This window comes from Micromys minutus, assembly GCF_963924665.1.
Source record: "Micromys minutus genome assembly, chromosome: 1".
NCBI lineage: Eukaryota > Metazoa > Chordata > Mammalia > Rodentia > Muridae > Micromys > Micromys minutus.
In genome coordinates, this window is record NC_137969.1 from 90,215,981 (window position 1) to 90,234,941 (window position 18,961).

Below are 18,961 nucleotides of genomic sequence, written 5' to 3' on the forward strand. Positions count from 1 at the left end.
CCTTCTTGCCTCCTGGAAATTCCGTCATTTATGCTTCTGATTTTGTTTTTCCTCGCTCTAGCTCTCTAAAGCTTTTCCTTTCATCCTTTCAACATTTTGTTTCTGACTTTGAGGTCGCTTCTTCCTTCTGAACACACTCGTTCGTGTGAACCTCTTTTCATTGGTGTTACCCACAGGTGAGAGTTGATGTCTCTTCTCAAAGGATACTGCCTGCCCCTCCCCAGTATATCCAGGCACTGTGCCAGCTTACTTTCCCAGGCAGTGCCCCCTGTGGTCATCCATACACTGGCTCTACACTCCTCCCCCTTGCTCCTAACGGCCCTCCATGTGTTTGTCTTTGGTTTAAACTACTGAAATCTTGTTACGTTATTGATACTGTAGGATTTTCAACAGAGATTTTGGAAGAAAACATTAGGAAGCCCTGGGATTGGGGGAAAAAAAAGTCTTATCAGTGGTTCATTTCCGGCTTTGGAAATTAAAGACATGCTTTAGGACTTGGGTTTATCCTCCAGTTTAGTCTAATTAGTACAACTGTTGTAGGAAAAAATCATGGTTTTACTTAATGTGAAGTGAAGGACATTAGTTGTACAGACCCTCTAAAGAAAACTCTCTTACATATTAAGACTGGGCTAAAACCAGTCCATGTGATATGAAGTAGGAACACTGGAACTGGGGAATAGCAGGGTTGTGCAGCCTCCCACGCGGGTGTGGTTTTCCTTCATTGCCTTTCTGTGTGGATAAAAGGTAACTCAAGATGTGTCTAATCCTCCCGAAAATGAAACCCCATGACTCAGCATATTAGTCTCATGTCTATGATGTGGTGAAAAGTTTTTAAAAAGCAAGTTTGGAAAAATGTCTGTCTTCATATCCTCATTAGGAAACTTCTTTTTAATTTTGTAGTCAAATCAGAAAATTAATGCCCGTTGGACCACAGAGGAGCAGCTTCTAGCAGTGCAAGGTATATTAAAGATAAGCAGGTATTGTTGATCACAATTGACTGTCATGAAAGGTGCCTGCCACAGTCCTCCCTCCTCTAGCGGTGGGTCACCATACCATCCTGGTGACCAGGGATTATGTGTTGTGTTTCCCGGTGTGGCACACTGACTCTGTGCATTTAGGGTCCTGAGGAGCACAGCCAGTCACCTGGTGCTCTGTGGCTCAGCTTCAGGGTGTCTCTGTCACACTGATGAGTGCTCATGAACATAAACTCTAAGGTTTTTATTTGTCTCATTTCTCTGTTCTATCAGTGTGAGGTGAATAAAACTCAATGTGCTTTCAGTGTGTCATTTTCTACAAAGAGATAGATCACTGGGTCCCTCGAAGAGACCACAGACGCTGAGCATTGTGCTTCCATGTCTGGTGCAGTTTGTGAGAACACTCAGCGGCTGTACCCATGGGCAAATGGGAAGCGTTGTAAACTTGGGTTTTCTTCTGATCATTTTGTTTAGGATTCTGCTTCTCTTTAAGATGAACTTTCTGCAGAATCCGTTGTGTGAATTAAATGTGGTCTGCTTATTGTTTTTTTTTTTTTTGGGTTTTTTTTTTTTTTTTTTTTTTTTTGAGCCCTCATTGTGTTGAATGGGAAGAGCTTTCTCATTAGGGTTGACTGCCCCGAGAGCATGGCTCCCAAGAAGCAGGAGCACAGAGTTCATAATATTCCCAACACTCGTCCTCTCTTTGTTAGAGGTCGCATCATGTGTATCTAGAGCTGTCGAGCTAAGTGTGTGAGCAGGCCTGCCTTTTACTCATGCAAAGCCTGTTTCCCTCCACCATGGTGTTGCCTGGTAAGGACTGACCCCTGGTCTGCAGTGTTTGGTTCGTCTGTTAATTCTGGATCATGACAGATAGTATTCCAGCAAAGGGCTTTCTGAAGAGAATGCCCAAGGGAAATCTGGGGCAATCTTTCTCCACACAGCACTTGAGATTTGACAGTGTGCAGAACTGCTCTCGGGGGCAGAGTCTACCAAATGGAATAGCTTGGTTGCACCAATCAGAGCTGCACTGAAAGGAAGGACTGTAGTGAGATTCCTGTCCACAGCCTGAGCTGTGCGTATGCAGACCGCTAGAGGGCAGTGTTGACCCTGAGAGTCACACAGCAACTTCCTGCTGGGGCATGGCCAGTGCTCTGTGATGCACGTTTAGAGAGTTGCATTTAATAAATTGCTCTAACAGCAGTTTGAGTAGAAGTATGCTTATTCTTGTTTTGTTTTGTTTTGTTTTTAGGGTCCTTCTAAAATATTGTGCTAATGCCTCATTTTTAGTTCTTTAGAGTAAAACTTATTTGGAATTTTTGTTTGGCCATTTTGTTTTCTATTCTTAGTACATAAGTTGAAACAATATGTATCTATTTGTGTCTAAAGTAGTTGTTGTAGAAGGACTAAAACGTGCTGTTTTGTTCAGTATGCCCACACATTGACACAAAGACCTTGAAGCCTATCTTACAAACAGTGTAGTGCAGTGGGCCAGGTGCCCAGTCTTTATGGTTGAGGTCATGCATAACCATAGTGTCCACTTTATGTGCAGCCTTTGCTAGGAAGATGCTACTTAGCAAGCAGTTTTCCCTCTGTAGTCTTAAGAAACCTTTACATGGTAATTCCATTAACAGACACTTCAGTACTTGAAAATTATAACAAGTTTTGCTTTGCTATTAACATGCTTAACTTGTATCACACTACGTTCAAGATATGCGACACACGTATACTGCCGTGACACACTTTGTGAAGTGTGCCTTACTCAGAATGGACCGTTAGTGACCCAGAGAAGTGAGAGGTGCTGTTGTTGAGATCAGTAACTCAATTTGAACATACTTCTGTGGTAACTCTTTAAAAACCACAAGTACAAAATCATCTTTATCCCTGGGGTTCAAATAGCACAGCACCTTTCCTGTTGCTACCAACTGGTTGCTGACAGTTTAGGCATTTCCCTTCCTTTCTTCCCTAGTGGAAAGTGGGAACAAGGCACAGTCAGGCGTGGCAGGAATCCGTGTGCTTCTGTATCTTCCTCGTGTCCGTTCTACTTCTGCTGGGATCTCAGTGGGACATCATTAGTGACTGTGAGAATGGTTCCTCTCCTGTTTCTCCGTGTGTGTGGCCTTTTTCATGTGATACCACAATTGTCGACTAGTCTCCAAAAGACACACACCCGTGGTAGCAGAGGAGGAAGATCCAGCTCTCTGATCTTAATGCTATTTCAGAAGAAAAAAAGAAAAAAAAGGCAAAATGTTAGCAAGTTGTCAGCTTTAGATGCCTGCTTTCACTTTCCCTGCTGTGGCCTCTAGAATAGGGGGCAGAAGCCCTGTGTCCGAGGGCTGGGCCTGTGTTGAAAGTTGCTGTCCCTTATGCACTTTGTACTATTGATCCTTTTAAGAGAAATGAAGCTATAAATCTAGAAACTGCCTTTTTAGATTTATCTCATATTTAAGAGCCCCAAACAAGAATGGTTCATGAAACAGAAGGCAATTGGTTTGACCACTGATAAAATGTAAAGGTGGTAAGTGTAGTTCATGAATAATCAAAAGGAAGTGAAGAGGAAACTAGTACTTTGGCATCTTAAGGACGCCCTTCAGATCTGAAGTGTCCTTTCCGTTGTAACAGAAAACGTGAGTGCAGACACCTTAGAGTCTGTCAGCCTCTGGTACACTACTTCAGGACTTCATTCATTCAGAGCTGCCATTGCTCTTGGGGTGGAATTGAACTGAGCACATGGAAGATGTGAGGGCAGGATCCAGAGGGCAGCAGTAAGCAGTGGAAGGAAAGGCCGTGGTTCGGACTTTACTGTCTGCACAGTCCTTATTGTCTGTGTCTGATCGAACAAACAAGTCTGCAGAAGGTAGAAAAAGGCATATCCACAGAGATGTGAGTTTAATATGTATATCTTGGTTATTGAAGAAGACATATCCTTACAGTTTCTAGATACCGATAGTCTTATTTCAAAATAGATTTTTTGATAAACTTGTATTCCCCAATTATATTAAGTACACTAAATCTCTCTTTTCTCAACAAGAAATCTTGTTATGGGAAGCAGGGGAGAGTCCCTGAAGTTCTTCTGCCTTTGAACCTCCTCACTACTGTGAGCGCTTTGCTTTCTCTTGTCTCTAAATGCCAAGAGCAGCATCCATGCCATCTGTCCTTTCTGGCTTCTGAAGCTTGACGTGACTGGGAAACCCTGCCTCTGCACCCCCTAAAGTGATAGTGTTCCGGATGAAGCAGACACAGTGCTCCCGCTGAGTCTGGGTTATTCAAGCAGTGGCTGTGTCTGTCTTTACTAGTAAGAAAATTACCCTTAACATGAATAAGCAATGCTTTAAAATATGTGTGTCCTGGTCTATTTATGTTAGATGGTGTAGAATAGTGACAGGAATATATCATAAAGTGTGATAGTGACAGTCCCCTAGTTCAATTGTTCTTAATTTCCATACAAAACTGTTTTTTGATTCCATCAAATACTGAAAGTGATTACTTGCAAGAATAGGAAGTTTAGACATCTGATTAAAAGCAATATTTTCCTCTCTGTTTGGTTCTGGAGGGGTCTCCAGATGTTCATCTGCTGACCTTTGAACCTTTTGACCTTAGAGGCTGACTGCCCACTTAAATATGCCTTAAAGCTTTTGGTGGATTTAACCACCATCCTTAGACTCCATTGCTGAAGAGCATAGACTGCCTTGTTTGTTACAGACCATGGGCCACCTCTCCACAGGGTACAGAGTGAGTGGTTCTGACAGTGTCCTCAGCTTAACCGTTCACTACACTAGGCTGTCCTCCGGTTCCCTGACTGAGAGTCTTCTGAAGAAGCTGCCCCAGTACAGCAGCTGGCTGCTCACCATTGCAGACCTTCAGAGTTTCATCTTCTGGGCAATGTACTGATGCCTCGTATTCTGTATAGGTTTTTAAAGGGTTCCATCTCCTGAGCAAAATGAACTGTTGAATAGTCCTAGGAATATAATCATGATCGAGCGTTCCACCATTGGCAAGGGAAATGGATCAGTCAGGAAAGTCCAAGGCACAAGGACTTTGGTTCAATCCCTAGAACTGAGGCTAACAAGCAAATAAAACCTAAAACAGACATGGTAGTATGCACTTGCAGCCCCGGTGCTGGGAGGCAGTGACTGGCAGATCCCGAGAACTCTGGCCTCTGACCTGACAGCTTCAGCAGCTTAGTGAGTCCCAGGACACACAGAGAGAGACCTTGTCTCAAAAAACCAAGATGGCCCAGAGAGACCCTATCTCAACAATACAAGATGCATGGTACTTGAGGAACAACATCTGAGCTTATCCTCTGGCTTCTGTATGCTTGTGTATACACGCTTGTGCATACCCACATACTCACGAACACACATACACATATGAATTCACACACTGGCACACGGGCATGTACATGCTCACACACAGACACACACAGACACACACACACTCAAGATACTGTTTGGCCCTCACAGTTTGAGGAAGAACAAGAAAAGTAAGCCTTATGGTAAAGAAAACACCATTTCCTAAGCACAGTACATTACAGTAATGCTGGAGCTCCAGCTAGTACAAGGCTTGCCTGGTTCAGGGTACATTTGTTCTCGGGACACCAATTAGGATCATCTACCAAACCAGAGGGATCTGGACAGCAGTGAGGGCTTCACTTGAGTTCATCCTACACATGCCGGGTGAACTGAGAAAATTCACCAGAGTCTTCAGAACCACTACACTTTCTTAGGAAGTAGTTTTCAGTTTAGGGCCTACAGTGTTGCAAACGTAATGTTGCACCAGAGAAGAGTCAGGAGGGCAACAGTCAAAAGAAATCACAGTCTGGGAGAGGGAGAGAAGTAAGTAGTGTAAATAGTAACTAAGTAGTGTAAATAGTTAACTAAGTAGCCCTTGTGAGAGTTAGTGAGCATTCTGCCTGGCTTCTTTCTATTCAGGTTCCCTTCTGAGCAGCTATCTCCCGCTTGCATTTAGAGTTGGCACAGAACCCTTCCAAGAGCTGCTACTCCCAAAGAACACTTAGTGTGTGTTGACAGTCACTACTATGAGTAACCCGAGATTCCTGTGGCCATGTAAACCCTAAGTGTCACTAAGTCTCTGTTAGAATTCATCTTGAACCATCAAATTGGGTTTGGATTTAAAGAGAGCATGTGTTTGTTTCTGTTGATTAAACATTATGTCTGTGTGGTCTTCCTTGTCTTTCCTTTAGAGCTCTCAGGAACAGGCTTATAAGCCCCCAGGTTCTGGTTAAAGTGAGATGTAGTTAAATGTTAGTGTCGACCAAGCCAGCCGGGTGAATTTAGTTGGAGATATTCCCAAATTCTCAGTTCAACATAAGAGTAGGATTTTGAAAGGAGAGTCATGAGATGGTTTGTTTGGTGCTTCGAACCCCTGGTGTCAGGAGAACCTCGCTGCTGCAGTGTTAGTGCGTCTTTACTTCACTTGGTCTTTGGTTACACTGGGTGGCGAATATGTAAGCCTCCTTATCTTGGCTTCTTTCTCACCTCTTTCATGAATATTTTCTGATAATAAATACACGTATCAAAGTATAAATCAAAAACTTGGACTTGTATTTTGAGCAAGGTACATCTATTTCTAAATATGAATCCTTGTATTTCTTTTGGAACTTAGCTCAGCAGATTATCGCCTATTTTAAGTTCCAAAGCACAATTGTTGATCTCAACTTCATAAATCAGCTGCTGCCTTTCCTCCAGAAGCAGTATGTTCCCTTCTTAAAGTAAGGCAGAAAAGGCAATTAGGAGTAGATGGGATAAATGTATCTTCCCTTTCCATAACCCAAATTGTGATAATTCTGATTTTATAATTTAATAATTTCTATTTGTTGGTGCTCTGGTGGGGTAGGCAACTAATCATGATGAAGTTACTACTAAACTCCAAACTATGATGCTTTTTATCATGGGGGGACCGTACGGCACACCCAGTCTGATGAGGGGGAAAAGAGATGGCTCCTTCCCATTCAGTTCTGTTTACAAACAGTGTTGCTCAAATTTAGGTGACTGGCTACTAGGGAAATAAATGAATGTGGAATTGAGAATGGAACAAAGAATTCAGTGCTTTACAATAGATAGACTATGTTTGAGAGTTCAAGAGAGGATTGGAGAAAATAACTGAGTATGTAAAAAAAAATGGTAAGTTTCTGACTGTTCAGTTGAAGGCAAGTGGCTGGCTAGATGAAATGACAAAATTGACGATTCTCACCTAAGACCTTGATTGACAGCTTAGCCTCTCTCTCAGAACTGAGAACTGAGCAGAGTTTATCAGAAAGATTGTTCTTTGCTGGTGTTTGTGTGCGCATGATGTGTAGTACACACGGCTCTCCTTACTGATCCTTCACGGGTGTATTATTTACTTTGCCTTCCAGGTGTCCGCAAATATGGTAAAGATTTTCAAGCTATTGCAGATGTAATTGGCAACAAGACTGTTGGCCAAGTGAAGAACTTCTTTGTAAACTACAGGCGTCGGTTTAACTTAGAGGAGGTATTGCAGGAGTGGGAAGCAGAACAAGGAACCCAGGCTTCTAATGCTGATACTTCTGCTTTAGGGGAGGAGACAAAAAGTGCTTCTAATGTGCCGTCAGGGAAGAGCACTGACGAAGAGGAGGAGGTGTGTTTGTGTCTGCAATTTGAGCTAATCTGAGCTGAGGAGCCACCCTTCTGGTGGTGTGCTGTGAGGGTGTGTGAGGACAAGCTAAATGAACCTAAGGCTGACAATACACTTCCTCGTGAGGCGCCTCTGACTGCTTAGTCATAAGGACATGCCGGCTTCTGGTCCTAGCAGAGCGAAAGTGTATTATTTCTACTGTGAAGCTGTTTACTAATAAAGATGTCTGTTTGGTAGCCTTGTTGGGTTTTTGTTTCTTGTTTTTGGGTGGGGAGGGGGTTGTTTATTTATTTTATTTTGTTAAAAATAAAAGAAGCCTGCGCTTCCAATAAACACTGGTGTAACATTTCGGTTTTGGTTTTGTTTTGTTTTGTTTTCCTGTGACAGCCCAAACTATATTGTGTCAAGTTTGTTAGCACTTAAATCTCACACATGTATTTTTGTTTCCTCACCTCTAGGCACAGACCCCACAGACTCCTCGGACTCTGGGTCCATCACCTCCTGCCCCATCATCCACTCCAACACCAACAGTCCCCATCACCACTCTGAACCAGCCTCCACCGCTTCTTCGTCCAACACTGCCTGCCGCCCCTGCTCTTCACCGGCAACCTCCTCCGCTCCAGCAGCAGGCTCGGTTCATCCAGCCCCGGCCAACTCTCAATCAGCCTCCGCCACCCCTCATTCGCCCCGCTAACTCCATGCCACCCCGCCTGAACCCAAGACCAGTGCTGACCACGGTCGGGGGTCAGCAGCCACCTTCACTCATTGGGATTCAGGCAGATTCACAGCCGTCCCTGCACTAGTCACACCGGACAAAGTGTCACCTATCCTTCCCGTGGCAGTGGTATAGCCTGAATGGGTGCACACACAGGAAGTGTGGCAGTGGACTAGTATAAGTGGTGGACACACAGTGTAAGTGGAAGCCTCTAGGTGGCCTGCTTTCTAGTGTCCACTGTGATCTCACGGGAAGAAAAGTATTCTGTACACCAAGGGGTTTTCGTTCATTTCTACCGTATTTATTTTGTTGAGGTTTCTTATTTCCTGCCTCTTCATATTCAAAATTATTAGTTGACTTAAGAATTGTAAAAAAAAAAAAAAAAAAAAAAAAAAAACAAAAAAAAAAACAAAAAAAAACAAACAAAGAAAAACCTCCTTAAGTTTCTTAAGGAGGTTTATCTTTCTGCCTTTTTCTTTAACTTAAATTAAAAAAAAAAACACTTTCCTATGTTAGGAGTGCAAGATAAATAGCCTGCGTTTCAGATTTTGATATGTTCATATTTAAGAAATTATAGCTTCATATCCCTTTTTTCAAAATATGTTGCTTTTTTTCTAAAGGAAGTTTAGTATATTCCTTTAAAAGAAAGCAATTGAATCAATTGCAAAGCAATTATATGAAACCACAAAGAATGTATTGAACCTGCTAATTCTTTAACGTAGTCTGGGGTCCTAGTGCAAAGTCCTTGTTCAAAGGTCGTGACCCCGTTATCAGTAATAAAGGTTTGGAATCATTCACATGCAGAAAAGGGACTTAAAATTTGGTGAGATACAATGTTTTTTAAGTTCTTTGAAAATATTAATTTTGAAAAAAAAATGTTTCTAAATGCTATTTGCTTTTAGCTAGTATCTGCCTATGTTGGGAATTTAGTACAATCTTTTGTCCGTTATGTAGAGATGGTGATTATGGAAACATTTATTTACAGTTTATCTTCTGAACTTAAAGTTCATACTCACTAAGAGGACCTGTGTTTGATACAAAGAGTGTCTTTTTTTTTTTTTTTTTTTTTTTTTGATAAATCTCCGTTGTACATCTGAATACATTTGTATGATCCTTACAACCAGCCTGGGCTTCTGGTTTGATTTAGGGCTAAATCATCGGCATCACAAGATGAACTTAAGAATCTGTTGTGTTATTGCAATAATTGTGCCATTAGATAAAGTACTGAGAAACGTTTTTATGAGGAAGCAGAGGCTTAAGGTCTTTTTATTCCAACACAAACCCATTAGTACCCACAAAGAGTATTTATCCGTGACGGCGTTTCAGTGGACTAGCTTGCTGCAGAGACACAGAGTTAGGGCCACAGGCTGCCCACCCCAGAGGGGTCACGGATCCCCTAAGTACTGGGAAAATAGTCCCTTTATGGGCTCTCCAGCCCACTGGTCAGCTTTAATCTTCAGGTTTTCCTTCAAAAGGACCCTCTATCCTGATGTAATTGAAGGTGTCTTGCAGGAGGGACCTTTTTTCTCTCATCAGGTCACCTCAAGAGTTTATGCCCCGTATAAAATGTAACTGATCTAAAAATAATATGAAAGAATTTATACTTATTTTTACTTTAAAAGCCATGGAAGACGGTTATGTATTTTAAACTGTCTAGAGCATTTTCGAAAGCACTTGTCTTGTGTACGCGCATATTATACCGTGACAGCTTTCATTGTCTTGTCTCTCGTCAGTAGACCTTCAGTACAGTTGGTGGGAGATGACGGTCAAGTTGTTCAGCACCAGCATCTGTCCAGATGTTCAGTATCCATGGTTCATTTAAAATCTGTTCTGACCCGGACATGGGCTTAGGTGCTGTATCTGAGGGAATGTGTTGCGATTTTTATTTACAAACACTAGAGCACACAGTAGAAAAACCGTAGTTTCATTAGTAATATGACACATGTATATAGTGAGATGTCTTTATTGTGTGCTTTGCATATTTTGTAAATATTTTGCACGTCATTATTTTCCTTTTTTGTTTGAGCAGTGTTTGGCCTGGAAGAGTAATATGCTTGCTGCTTAAAGGATTAAAGATTTAAAGGTGTCTATGTCTTCTATTTTTATATAACCTCATTGTATGAGAATTTAGGACCTCTTCACTGTGAAATTCTAAGTACTGGTGTATATATATATATATATATATATATATATATATATATATATATATATATATAAAGTGAAACCTAGAAATCTCTTAATGACCATTTTTTGTTCATTCTGAAGTTATCTTTTTTGAGAAATCTACACCAAAGTGTTTTTATAACATAACTAAAAATAAATCACATTGTTGCTACAACTGTTAAAATTAACGAAAAAGTATTTAATTCCAGTGTAATATGGATGGAAACATACGTAGGTTACGATCAAGAGTGAGCTTACAGTTGAGTAAAACAACACACAAAGTGAAAGAATGTAAAATTCTGTCTTAATGTGGACCTACTTTTAGATAGTAGTAGATGTAGGGAGGAAGTCAAGAGGGACGATTCTGTGTTACAAAAACTAGGAAGTACTTTGGTTAAAAGTTCCAAGCTCAGTTGTTAGGCAGTTGTGTTGTGTTAATGCGCCCTCCTATCCTTTAAAAAATCTTGACCTTGGCTAAAATGGGAACCCTGGGACTCTCGGGAAGAAGGCAGTTTAGGACTCAAGTTTCATCAGTCTTGTTGGGCTTCTCCACAGTAAGTGACAACCACATTCTGAACCAGGAAATCTATGAACAAGAAACCAAAATGTGTTACATTGTTTTTAACTTAGATGCTTAAAGATCACCTTAATGCTAAGGTGGTAAGTAACTACACATAAAGAACACAGGTCAAGCTTAGGAGTCTCGCTGTAATAGGTCTATAGCCTGCTTCAAGCTCACTAGCTTGCGAAAGTGCCTGGACACTTTTTCATGACAGACAGACGGACAGACAGACAGCCGGGAGTTATCAGAGTGGCTTGCAGGCAGTGTTCTAAGTAGCCCCACCAATGGCTGTCTCCTGACAGAAAAACCAATGATCCGGTATTTTTTCAGTCCCAATACTGTATCACAACAGTCCTGCTCTGGTGCTGGAGTCTAGGGGATCAGCTAGAGAGCTGCTGGTCTTCAAGCAGCGCTGCAATTAGAAAGAGGTGGGGTTCTGATACCCTTGACAGAATGGCTGGGCAACAAGAGATTTACCAGAGAGAGTGAGGTCAAACAGGAAAAGGCAAAAGAAAAATTTCCTTCATCTGTGTTCCTTTATGTGGAGTGTGCCATCAGAAGGTGCGGCCCAGGTGGAAACGCCTCTTCCCAATCAAGAAAAGCCTTCATGGGTGTGCCGAACTGCTTGGGTCTCAGCTGACTCCAGATGTGGTCAGGTTGACACCTAAAATGAGCCATCACAGATACAGTCCACCAAGACTTTCGCCTTTGTGACCGAAGGACCAGGATGGTAGGTACCTGGGACATCTTTCATCCGAGTGGTTTAATTATCCTACAAAGTATCAGGTGTTGAATTTTCAAGCAAACTCCACCCACCACCTTTCCTTGGATTTCTGTTCCCCTCCTGACTTCCCATGTCACATCCTTTGCCCCTCCCCCTTTCCTCAACACTTAATGAGAAAGTAGTGAAGGGAGACAGTAGTCTCACTGGGGTATTTGCAAGCTGTTATTGACAAATTAGAGACCACTGTTGAGGGTGGGTTTTCCAAATGTGAAGTCTTAGGACTCTGGCAGGAATTTGGGTGAGCAAGGTTTTTAAGGACAATGGTGGGGTGCTGCTAGAAATGGATCCAAGATCTCAGGAAAAATACACAATCGGAAGTATGTCAGCAAGGTGAGTGCGCACTTGCACACACGTGTGCACACACATATATATATAATTATATATATATATATATATATATGTATAGTCAAATTAAGGAGGCAAACACAACTGGGGGGGGCTGTTGGGTCTTTACTACAAACTCAGCAACCTTGTGCCTGACTCTGTGGTCAGTTGGCCCCCAAGCGTGTGAGCCACCTCAGAGCAGACAGTGGAGAAGCATATTACATCGTTAAGAAGAGGAGCAACCCTGAGCACACATTTTGATTTCATGAAGTGCTGAATCTGAAGGAACTTTGAATTTCTGTCAAGAGGCTTCTTTACTTTTTTTTAAATAAAATTTTGTCTTGTTAAACCCTTTGATAGGAAAGACAAATCATTTTGCTCATATTTCCCACAATATGAGTTATGAGACTGAAGAGCTAACTGTCTTCAGGGGTACCCACATTTCTCCAGGCATATAATAACAGCAGGTCTAGATTAGGGCAATAAAACCCCTAACGAAGTGCTTCCTCAGGCAGACTCAAGACACAAGCGGTGTGAAAAGAACAGGCATGTGGATTCAATGCGCCCTTCAACAAACACAGAGGATGGGACCACAGGGGTCCTGTACCAGCTAGCAGCAAGGCAGAACAAAGGAGACATGGGTGTTTCTTAGGTTTCTAAGCTAGAATTGCAGCTACTGTGTCCATAGGCTTAGAGAACGCATTTCATGTGTATGTAGTTTGCCTGTATTATATGTGTGGATATTTGCCTGCTGCTGGGGACTGCTTCACTGGTGAGAACGGTGCTGACAGCCCTCAAAGGGGCACCAGTTCCTCTGCAACGGGAGCTATACACAGTTGAAAGCTGCCTTGTGGGTGCTGGGAATTGAACCACCTGGGTCCTTTGAAAGAGCAACCGGTGAGTGCACTTAACCTCTGAGCCATCTCTCCAAGGGCAGAAGAGTATCTCTAAAAGCAAATCCTATCAGTGTGTGGAGATCTGCCCTCTGCCTATCTCTTTGTTGTGGTCAGCTCACCAACAAGCAGAGCTGAGGGCAGGAGTCTTTGATGGAATGAAGGCACACTTCCATTGCTAGTCAGGAAGAAAACTCATAGGTGCTGGTGCAACACACTTGGTAAACCAGCAGGTCTTCTACAACTGGAGGCTTGCTCTCTGCTGGGATTGCTGTTCACCATCCTTCACATGTCACCTAATGAGCAGACTTTCCACTGTAGCCTATAACAGAAGTTAATCAAGGCAACTTCAAGCACAACATTAGATATGCAATTTGAAGGCCAGGGGGGAAAATGCTTTCTCCTTGTCTGGCCACATCTAATGTTAGGTGATTGTATGGAGGTTTTGTTATTGTTGTTGGTTGGTTGTTTGTTTCAAAGTAATGTTTATATTGAATCTTTGGGATATTTACATCATCCACCCAGATCACACTCACTTCCCAGTCCTTCCATGTCTGCCCCCCCCAAATTGTGACCTACACTCACCGCCAACAAAAGTCCGGTTTGTGTTGTTCACATACTCACTGGAGCATGTTCGAACTTCCACTGGCCAGTTCCCTAAAAACAGCTGAGTCCTTCTCCACTGTACCCCCACCAACTGCAGAGAGCTGCACTCAAGTTTATCGTGCTTAAGAGTTCTCTTGGGCTGGAGAGATGGCTCAGCAGTTAGGCGCACTGACTGCTCTTCCAGAGGTCCTGAGTTCAATTTCCACCAACCACATGGTGGCTCACAACCATCTGTAATGGGACCCAATGCCCTCTTCTGGGGTGTCTGAAGACAGCTACAGTGTACTTATATGCATAAAATAAATCTTTTTAAAATAAGAGTTCTCTTTGATGGCTTCCTTTTCAGGCTGTTACTCGGGGGTGGGGATGAGGGTGGGGGTGGGAGGTTATCACAGAGACCTTTCATGCCTCTCTTTCTCAACCCCATCTGCAGTCACCGATATCATTGCCAAAGGATCTTCCTTGCTCTTTACAGTCAGCTAGAGCTCAGATCGTGGCATCCTCATGGTTTCTGGAACTAGCACAGACCATGACCATGGCCACCTCCTGCAGCAAGATCATGGACACAGACAAGGTTCTTGGAGGCAGCATGGGCTCAGACACCACTATGGCCTCTGGTAACAGCAAAGGCCATGCAGATAAGTATGGCCTTTGTTGGCAGCACAGCCCACCAACATCAACTTGGCTTCAGGCTAGAGCATAGATTGCAGATATCTGCATGGTATTTGGTGGTAACATGGGCCACGGACATCAGCTCAACCCCTGCCTGACGCCTCAGGGCCACACATGGCCTTCATGGCACCATAAGCCATGGTGGTCCCTCTTTGGAGGTCCAATCCAGAAAGTGAGCCGTTCCCCATCTTGGACCTCTGGCATTTCCCAGAGCTAGGGCAATCTCATGGCCGGTAGCGTGTTTGGGGATGGGGGTCTGCATCTGTCTACGCTGTGGGCTGCTGGATATCATTATCCCGCTGACCCCACTATCCACCACAGCCTTCTCTCACACCGTCACAACCTTCCGCGGCTCTAGCTTCGCAGCTTCTCCTCACAGCGCACACTGCTCTACTCTTCCGCCTCCCCCGGCCCCCACCCTTGTCTCTATCGCACAATTTGTTCATCGTAATGGCGTCTGCAGGCCCCGGAACAGCCTGCGCCCTGTCCAGCTTCTGCCTACCTGCCCTGGAATTGTGCATTTTCTCCTCAACTGACACATGACCTCACCAGTCTCGCTGTGTAGCCGGAAGGAAATAATGCATTCGACAAACAGGTGGCAGCTTTCCCTCTTCATCAGACTGCCCGCCCCCAGTCACACCAGCCAGCTAAATAAACCACTGGTAGTAGGCGACCGTAGAGTGACCTGAAGAATCAGATGTCTGTCCTTTCCTTCTGCAGAAAGACTGTGTGTATAGTTCAGTCCTTCTCTTTGTAGGCGAATCTAGTTTAAAGACTAGCAAATCAGTTTACTGTTAAATATTAAATACTGAATATTTTCAAAATACTAAAACTGCTCAAATATGGCCCTGATGTGACACCTGCAGAGACACCTTCGATTGTCTCAAAATAAAGCAAAGCAAAACAAACATTCTTCTTCTTCTTCTTCTTTTTTTTTCTTTTTGAAGATTTGCTTATGTGAGTACACTGTGACTGTCTTCAGACACACCAGAAGAGGGCATCAGATTCCATTACAGACGGTTGTGAGCCACCATGTGGTTGCTGGGATTTGAACTCAGGACCTCTGGAAGAGCAGTCAGTGCTCTTAACCACTGACCCATCTCTCCAGCCCAAACATAAACGTTCTTGAAGGTATATGGGAAGGGTAAAACATGACATACATAGAGAAGAAAGAAAGCTGAGTGTGCTGGTGTAATGCTTGCAATCATAGTGCTCAGGAGACAGGAGAAGGGGACCAGGAATTTGAGTGAGCCTCAGTTTCATAGCAAATGTGAGCCAGCCTGGGCTACAAGAGACTGACTCTGGGATCAACACCAGGAGCCAGGAATGTATCCTTCACTTCTGGCTACTCCCGTGTTAGCACTAAGAGCAACTGGCTGCTCTTCCAGAGGACTTGAGTTCAACTCCCAGCATTCACTCGATGTTTCACAATGGTCTGTGATTCCGGGTCTGTCTTCTGGCTTTCTCAAGCACCAGGAATACACGTGGTGCACAGACATGCATGCAAACAAAAACATTAAAGTTCGCCGCCACACCTCCTCAACCCAACCAAAAAAGTTCTATCTGTCCATATTTAGACATCTGTTTGTGGAGTCTGGTGGCTACCATCTGGAACACAATAAGAACTTATTCTATCACAGATTGGATTTCATTATACCAAGACCTTGGATCCCATATTTAGAACAGATTACTCCTTTCAGAACCCGAACTACATTATTCATCCCAGACATTGTCTTTCCCATCTATAGTGCCTGTTTTCCATGGTGTCTAAATACAAAGGGTCATGTCATCTTGTAATCATATGAAAGGAAGTGGAAAGTAAGGTAACTAGAGGTACTGTGGGAAGGGCTAGGGAGGAGAAGACTTGGGCTCAGCCTCTTCAGTTCTCACAAGAGTAAGCTGGTCCAGAGTGCCAAAGCATGCCCACCCACAGGCCATCTCTCCACGGAGGATTTAGTTTGGTTAACCAAAGATTTGCACCTGGATGTGGGGCTCCTGTTGACTGTCGCACCAGATCCCACATCTGCTCCCTAAGGCTGCTGTCCAGCTTCAGTGCACACGTGTCCACTGCAAGGTGTCTAGTACTCACGTCTCCTCATGATGGACATTTGGATAAGTATTTCCCGAGCTTGTCCCACTTGGAAGAGGTTAGATTTGAGAAGCTTGCTTCGTTCACAGAGGCAGCAATTATCGCGAACTTGTAAAGCAAATACATTGTAACAGCACCGTGTTTGTTTGGGAGTTAGGAGGCCAGGATTCAAGCTCAAGCCTTGGGTGGGTCCACTCAGTTCACCTCCAGAGCTCAGAGAGCTCTCGTAGTTCAGGCACACTCCACTAGATGGCTCTGAAGACCAGAAGAACTGTCTGGGGTGCTTTTGACAAGAGACCAGCCGACTGCCAACATTACACTAATAGCAGGACGAAGGCTGGCGGATGTGTATTGCTCTGCTGCAAGTTCAGGGAAGACGTGATTTGGAGCCAGATCTCTGCTCTTGAGCAAAGGTGTCTGCTCGAAAATGAGCAGGTTTGGGGGGCGGAGGGAGGCTAAGTGAAGAGCGAAATATATACAGCTCAAAGGCACATAAGGTACTAATGTTTCTAGAAAGAGAAACCTAGGCTTCTAGGGTCTGGGTGATTGCCAGCATCTAGTGGATACTTCGACAGCTCCGGTAAATTCCCGGCCCCCACCCTAGAAGCCTCACGCCCCGCCTCTTGAGAGTCACGACCACGCCCCCATTCCCCAGCCTCGCCTCTTGGGCGCCATGACCACACCCCCATCCTCCGCTCTCCCTTTCGGGCGTCCTGACCACGCCCCCGTCCTCAGCCCCGCCCCTCCCGGAGTCGGCCGCTGGGGCTGGCCTTGCAAAGCAGCCTAGAGCCCGCCGCCGCTGTAGAACGCCCGCGGAACTCCCAGAGCCCCGTAGGTGGCGAAGGCCGGGTGAGCTGACCGTCTCGGTTCCTCAAAAACCGAAAGTGGCTCAGGGCAGTGGGACGGAGGCGTGTGTGGTAGCGGGGGGACTGAGACGACCCGGGACACCCGCGTCCAGCCTGGGACACTTTTGCCAGACTTGTGAGCACGGCCCATTAACGCCAGCTTAATGCCAGGGACTCAAACCTGCACCGGTGCTATTGCGCGTGCTCATTTGGAGACAGCACCCGACTCTACAGAAGGTGAGTTCCAGACTTCAGCAGACCCAGGCGCTTAGAGGTGAGCACCCACCGCAGGTTAGGCTGAGACAGTTCTCGCACCACTGCTTGACCCCCTTGCCACCCAACTGCAAGGTCTGACAGTTTTGAAGACAGTTCTGACGACTTTTGTTGCGGGTCCTTCTGGGTCACCCTGGTTGGATTCTTTCTTCCTCAGCCTCTCCACTCCAGCTGCTGGCTTTCCATATTTGGCTATTTCAGATTTGCTTACGTGAGAACTCGGTTTTATCTTGCTGCAGCAGGCGCGGGGCTGGTCGGAATCTGGTTGTGGGCTAAGGTCTGTGAAATGAGGAGAGATTCCCTTCTCCCCAACCCTCCATGGCAGCTTGTCGCGGTAAATGTCGGGCTGTGTGAAAACTAGGTTAGGGCCAAAGAGGACGGTTCCCTTTTCCAAGAATATGTGCATCTTTAAAGTCTTCGGGAATACTTAAAATGTAAAGAAATCGGTTAAAGCATTTCTTAGAACAGAACTTCCTGGGTGTGTGAGAGATAGACAGCAAAAGTCTGGGTTAACAAGACCTCTCCAATCCAGTTGCCACTGTCTGAACTGCTTCATACAGCCCAAAGCCAGAGATCCTAACACACTTGAGGGTCTGGATGAAAACCTGACACCTTGGACAAGTGATTTGAGCAGAAAAGGCAGATGGAAAGATGGGTGGGAGATGAAGGTGGGAAAAGCCTAGGTTTTTGTTCCTGTAGTTAGTTTATGAAATGGGTCATGGGACAGTAGTTTCTCTGGGTCTCTTGTAGGGCTAGCTGTGGAAAGGGGCCATAACAGAAAAGGGTGACGTTCTCAGGGTCCATGGCTGAAGCCTGTGGTATGGGAGAAGGATGGCCGACGTCAGTGGAGAACCCACTGGATGTGGGTGGATGACATAGGGACCTGAGCTTTCCTTTCTGGGGTGTCATAGGGTGGCTTGCAAAGTGGAGCAGCCAAAGCCTCTGACTAGTAGGAGAATCAACCTTAGTTACAATCCCCAGTTTCCTGGGGGAGACCTTGAAGAAAAGAGAGCCACTGAGCGTGAATCTGCCCCTTAGGGTCCATTTGCTCCTCACTCATGTCACATGCTGTCACTTTGTCCCCCACGACACCCTTGTGAGTCAGGGTTGTTTTCCACATCCCCCAGATGTTGAGGGGAAGCCCCAAGTGTCCACAACCCCTGAGCTCTGCCTTTGGGCCAGGCGTGGGACTCTGAAGTTTCTGCTTTAGGACTGTCACCTTGGTTTCTCAGAGAGCCACAACTGCCTACCTCCCCTTTAGTCTGAGGGGTCAGCCAAAGGACCCAGAATCCCCTCAGTACCTGCAGCATCTGTTCCCAGCAATTCGGGTAAAGTTCTGCTGGGAACTGCCCCTCCCTGACATTGTGTGAACCAATACCTCTCTGTCCATCAGCCAGAAGTGACTGGGGCAAGATCTGTGTCTGATTTTGTGGTAGCCTGGAATCTGGC

General features: G+C 44.7%; 2 protein-coding genes across 7 annotated transcripts in view; both read left to right on the forward strand.

Annotated features, from left to right (window-relative positions):
• Positions 1-10,387, forward strand: part of RCOR3 (REST corepressor 3) — a 38,328-nt gene extending 27,941 nt beyond the window's left edge. For 3 of the 6 annotated variants that reach the window (XM_080930452.1, XM_080930453.1, XM_080930457.1), the window contains 3 exons: positions 901-958; positions 7,348-7,589; positions 8,045-10,387. In XM_080930452.1, coding sequence (XP_080786578.1) covers positions 901-958; positions 7,348-7,589; positions 8,045-8,389 — 645 coding nt within the window. In that variant the 3' untranslated portion in view covers positions 8,390-10,387. Of the gene's footprint in view, positions 1-900; positions 959-7,347; positions 7,590-8,044 lie in introns of those variants that run through there. The other 3 variants (XM_080930455.1, XM_080930454.1, XM_080930456.1) reach the window with 3 other exon arrangements.
• A 6,842-nt stretch (positions 10,388-17,229) lies between these two features.
• TRAF5 (TNF receptor associated factor 5) overlaps positions 17,230-18,961 on the forward strand; it is a 44,181-nt gene continuing 42,449 nt past the window's right edge. Inside the window, exon 1 of the mRNA XM_080941227.1 lies at positions 17,230-17,476. The gene's annotated coding sequence lies outside the window, so the exon portion shown is untranslated. The remainder of the gene's footprint in view (positions 17,477-18,961) is intronic.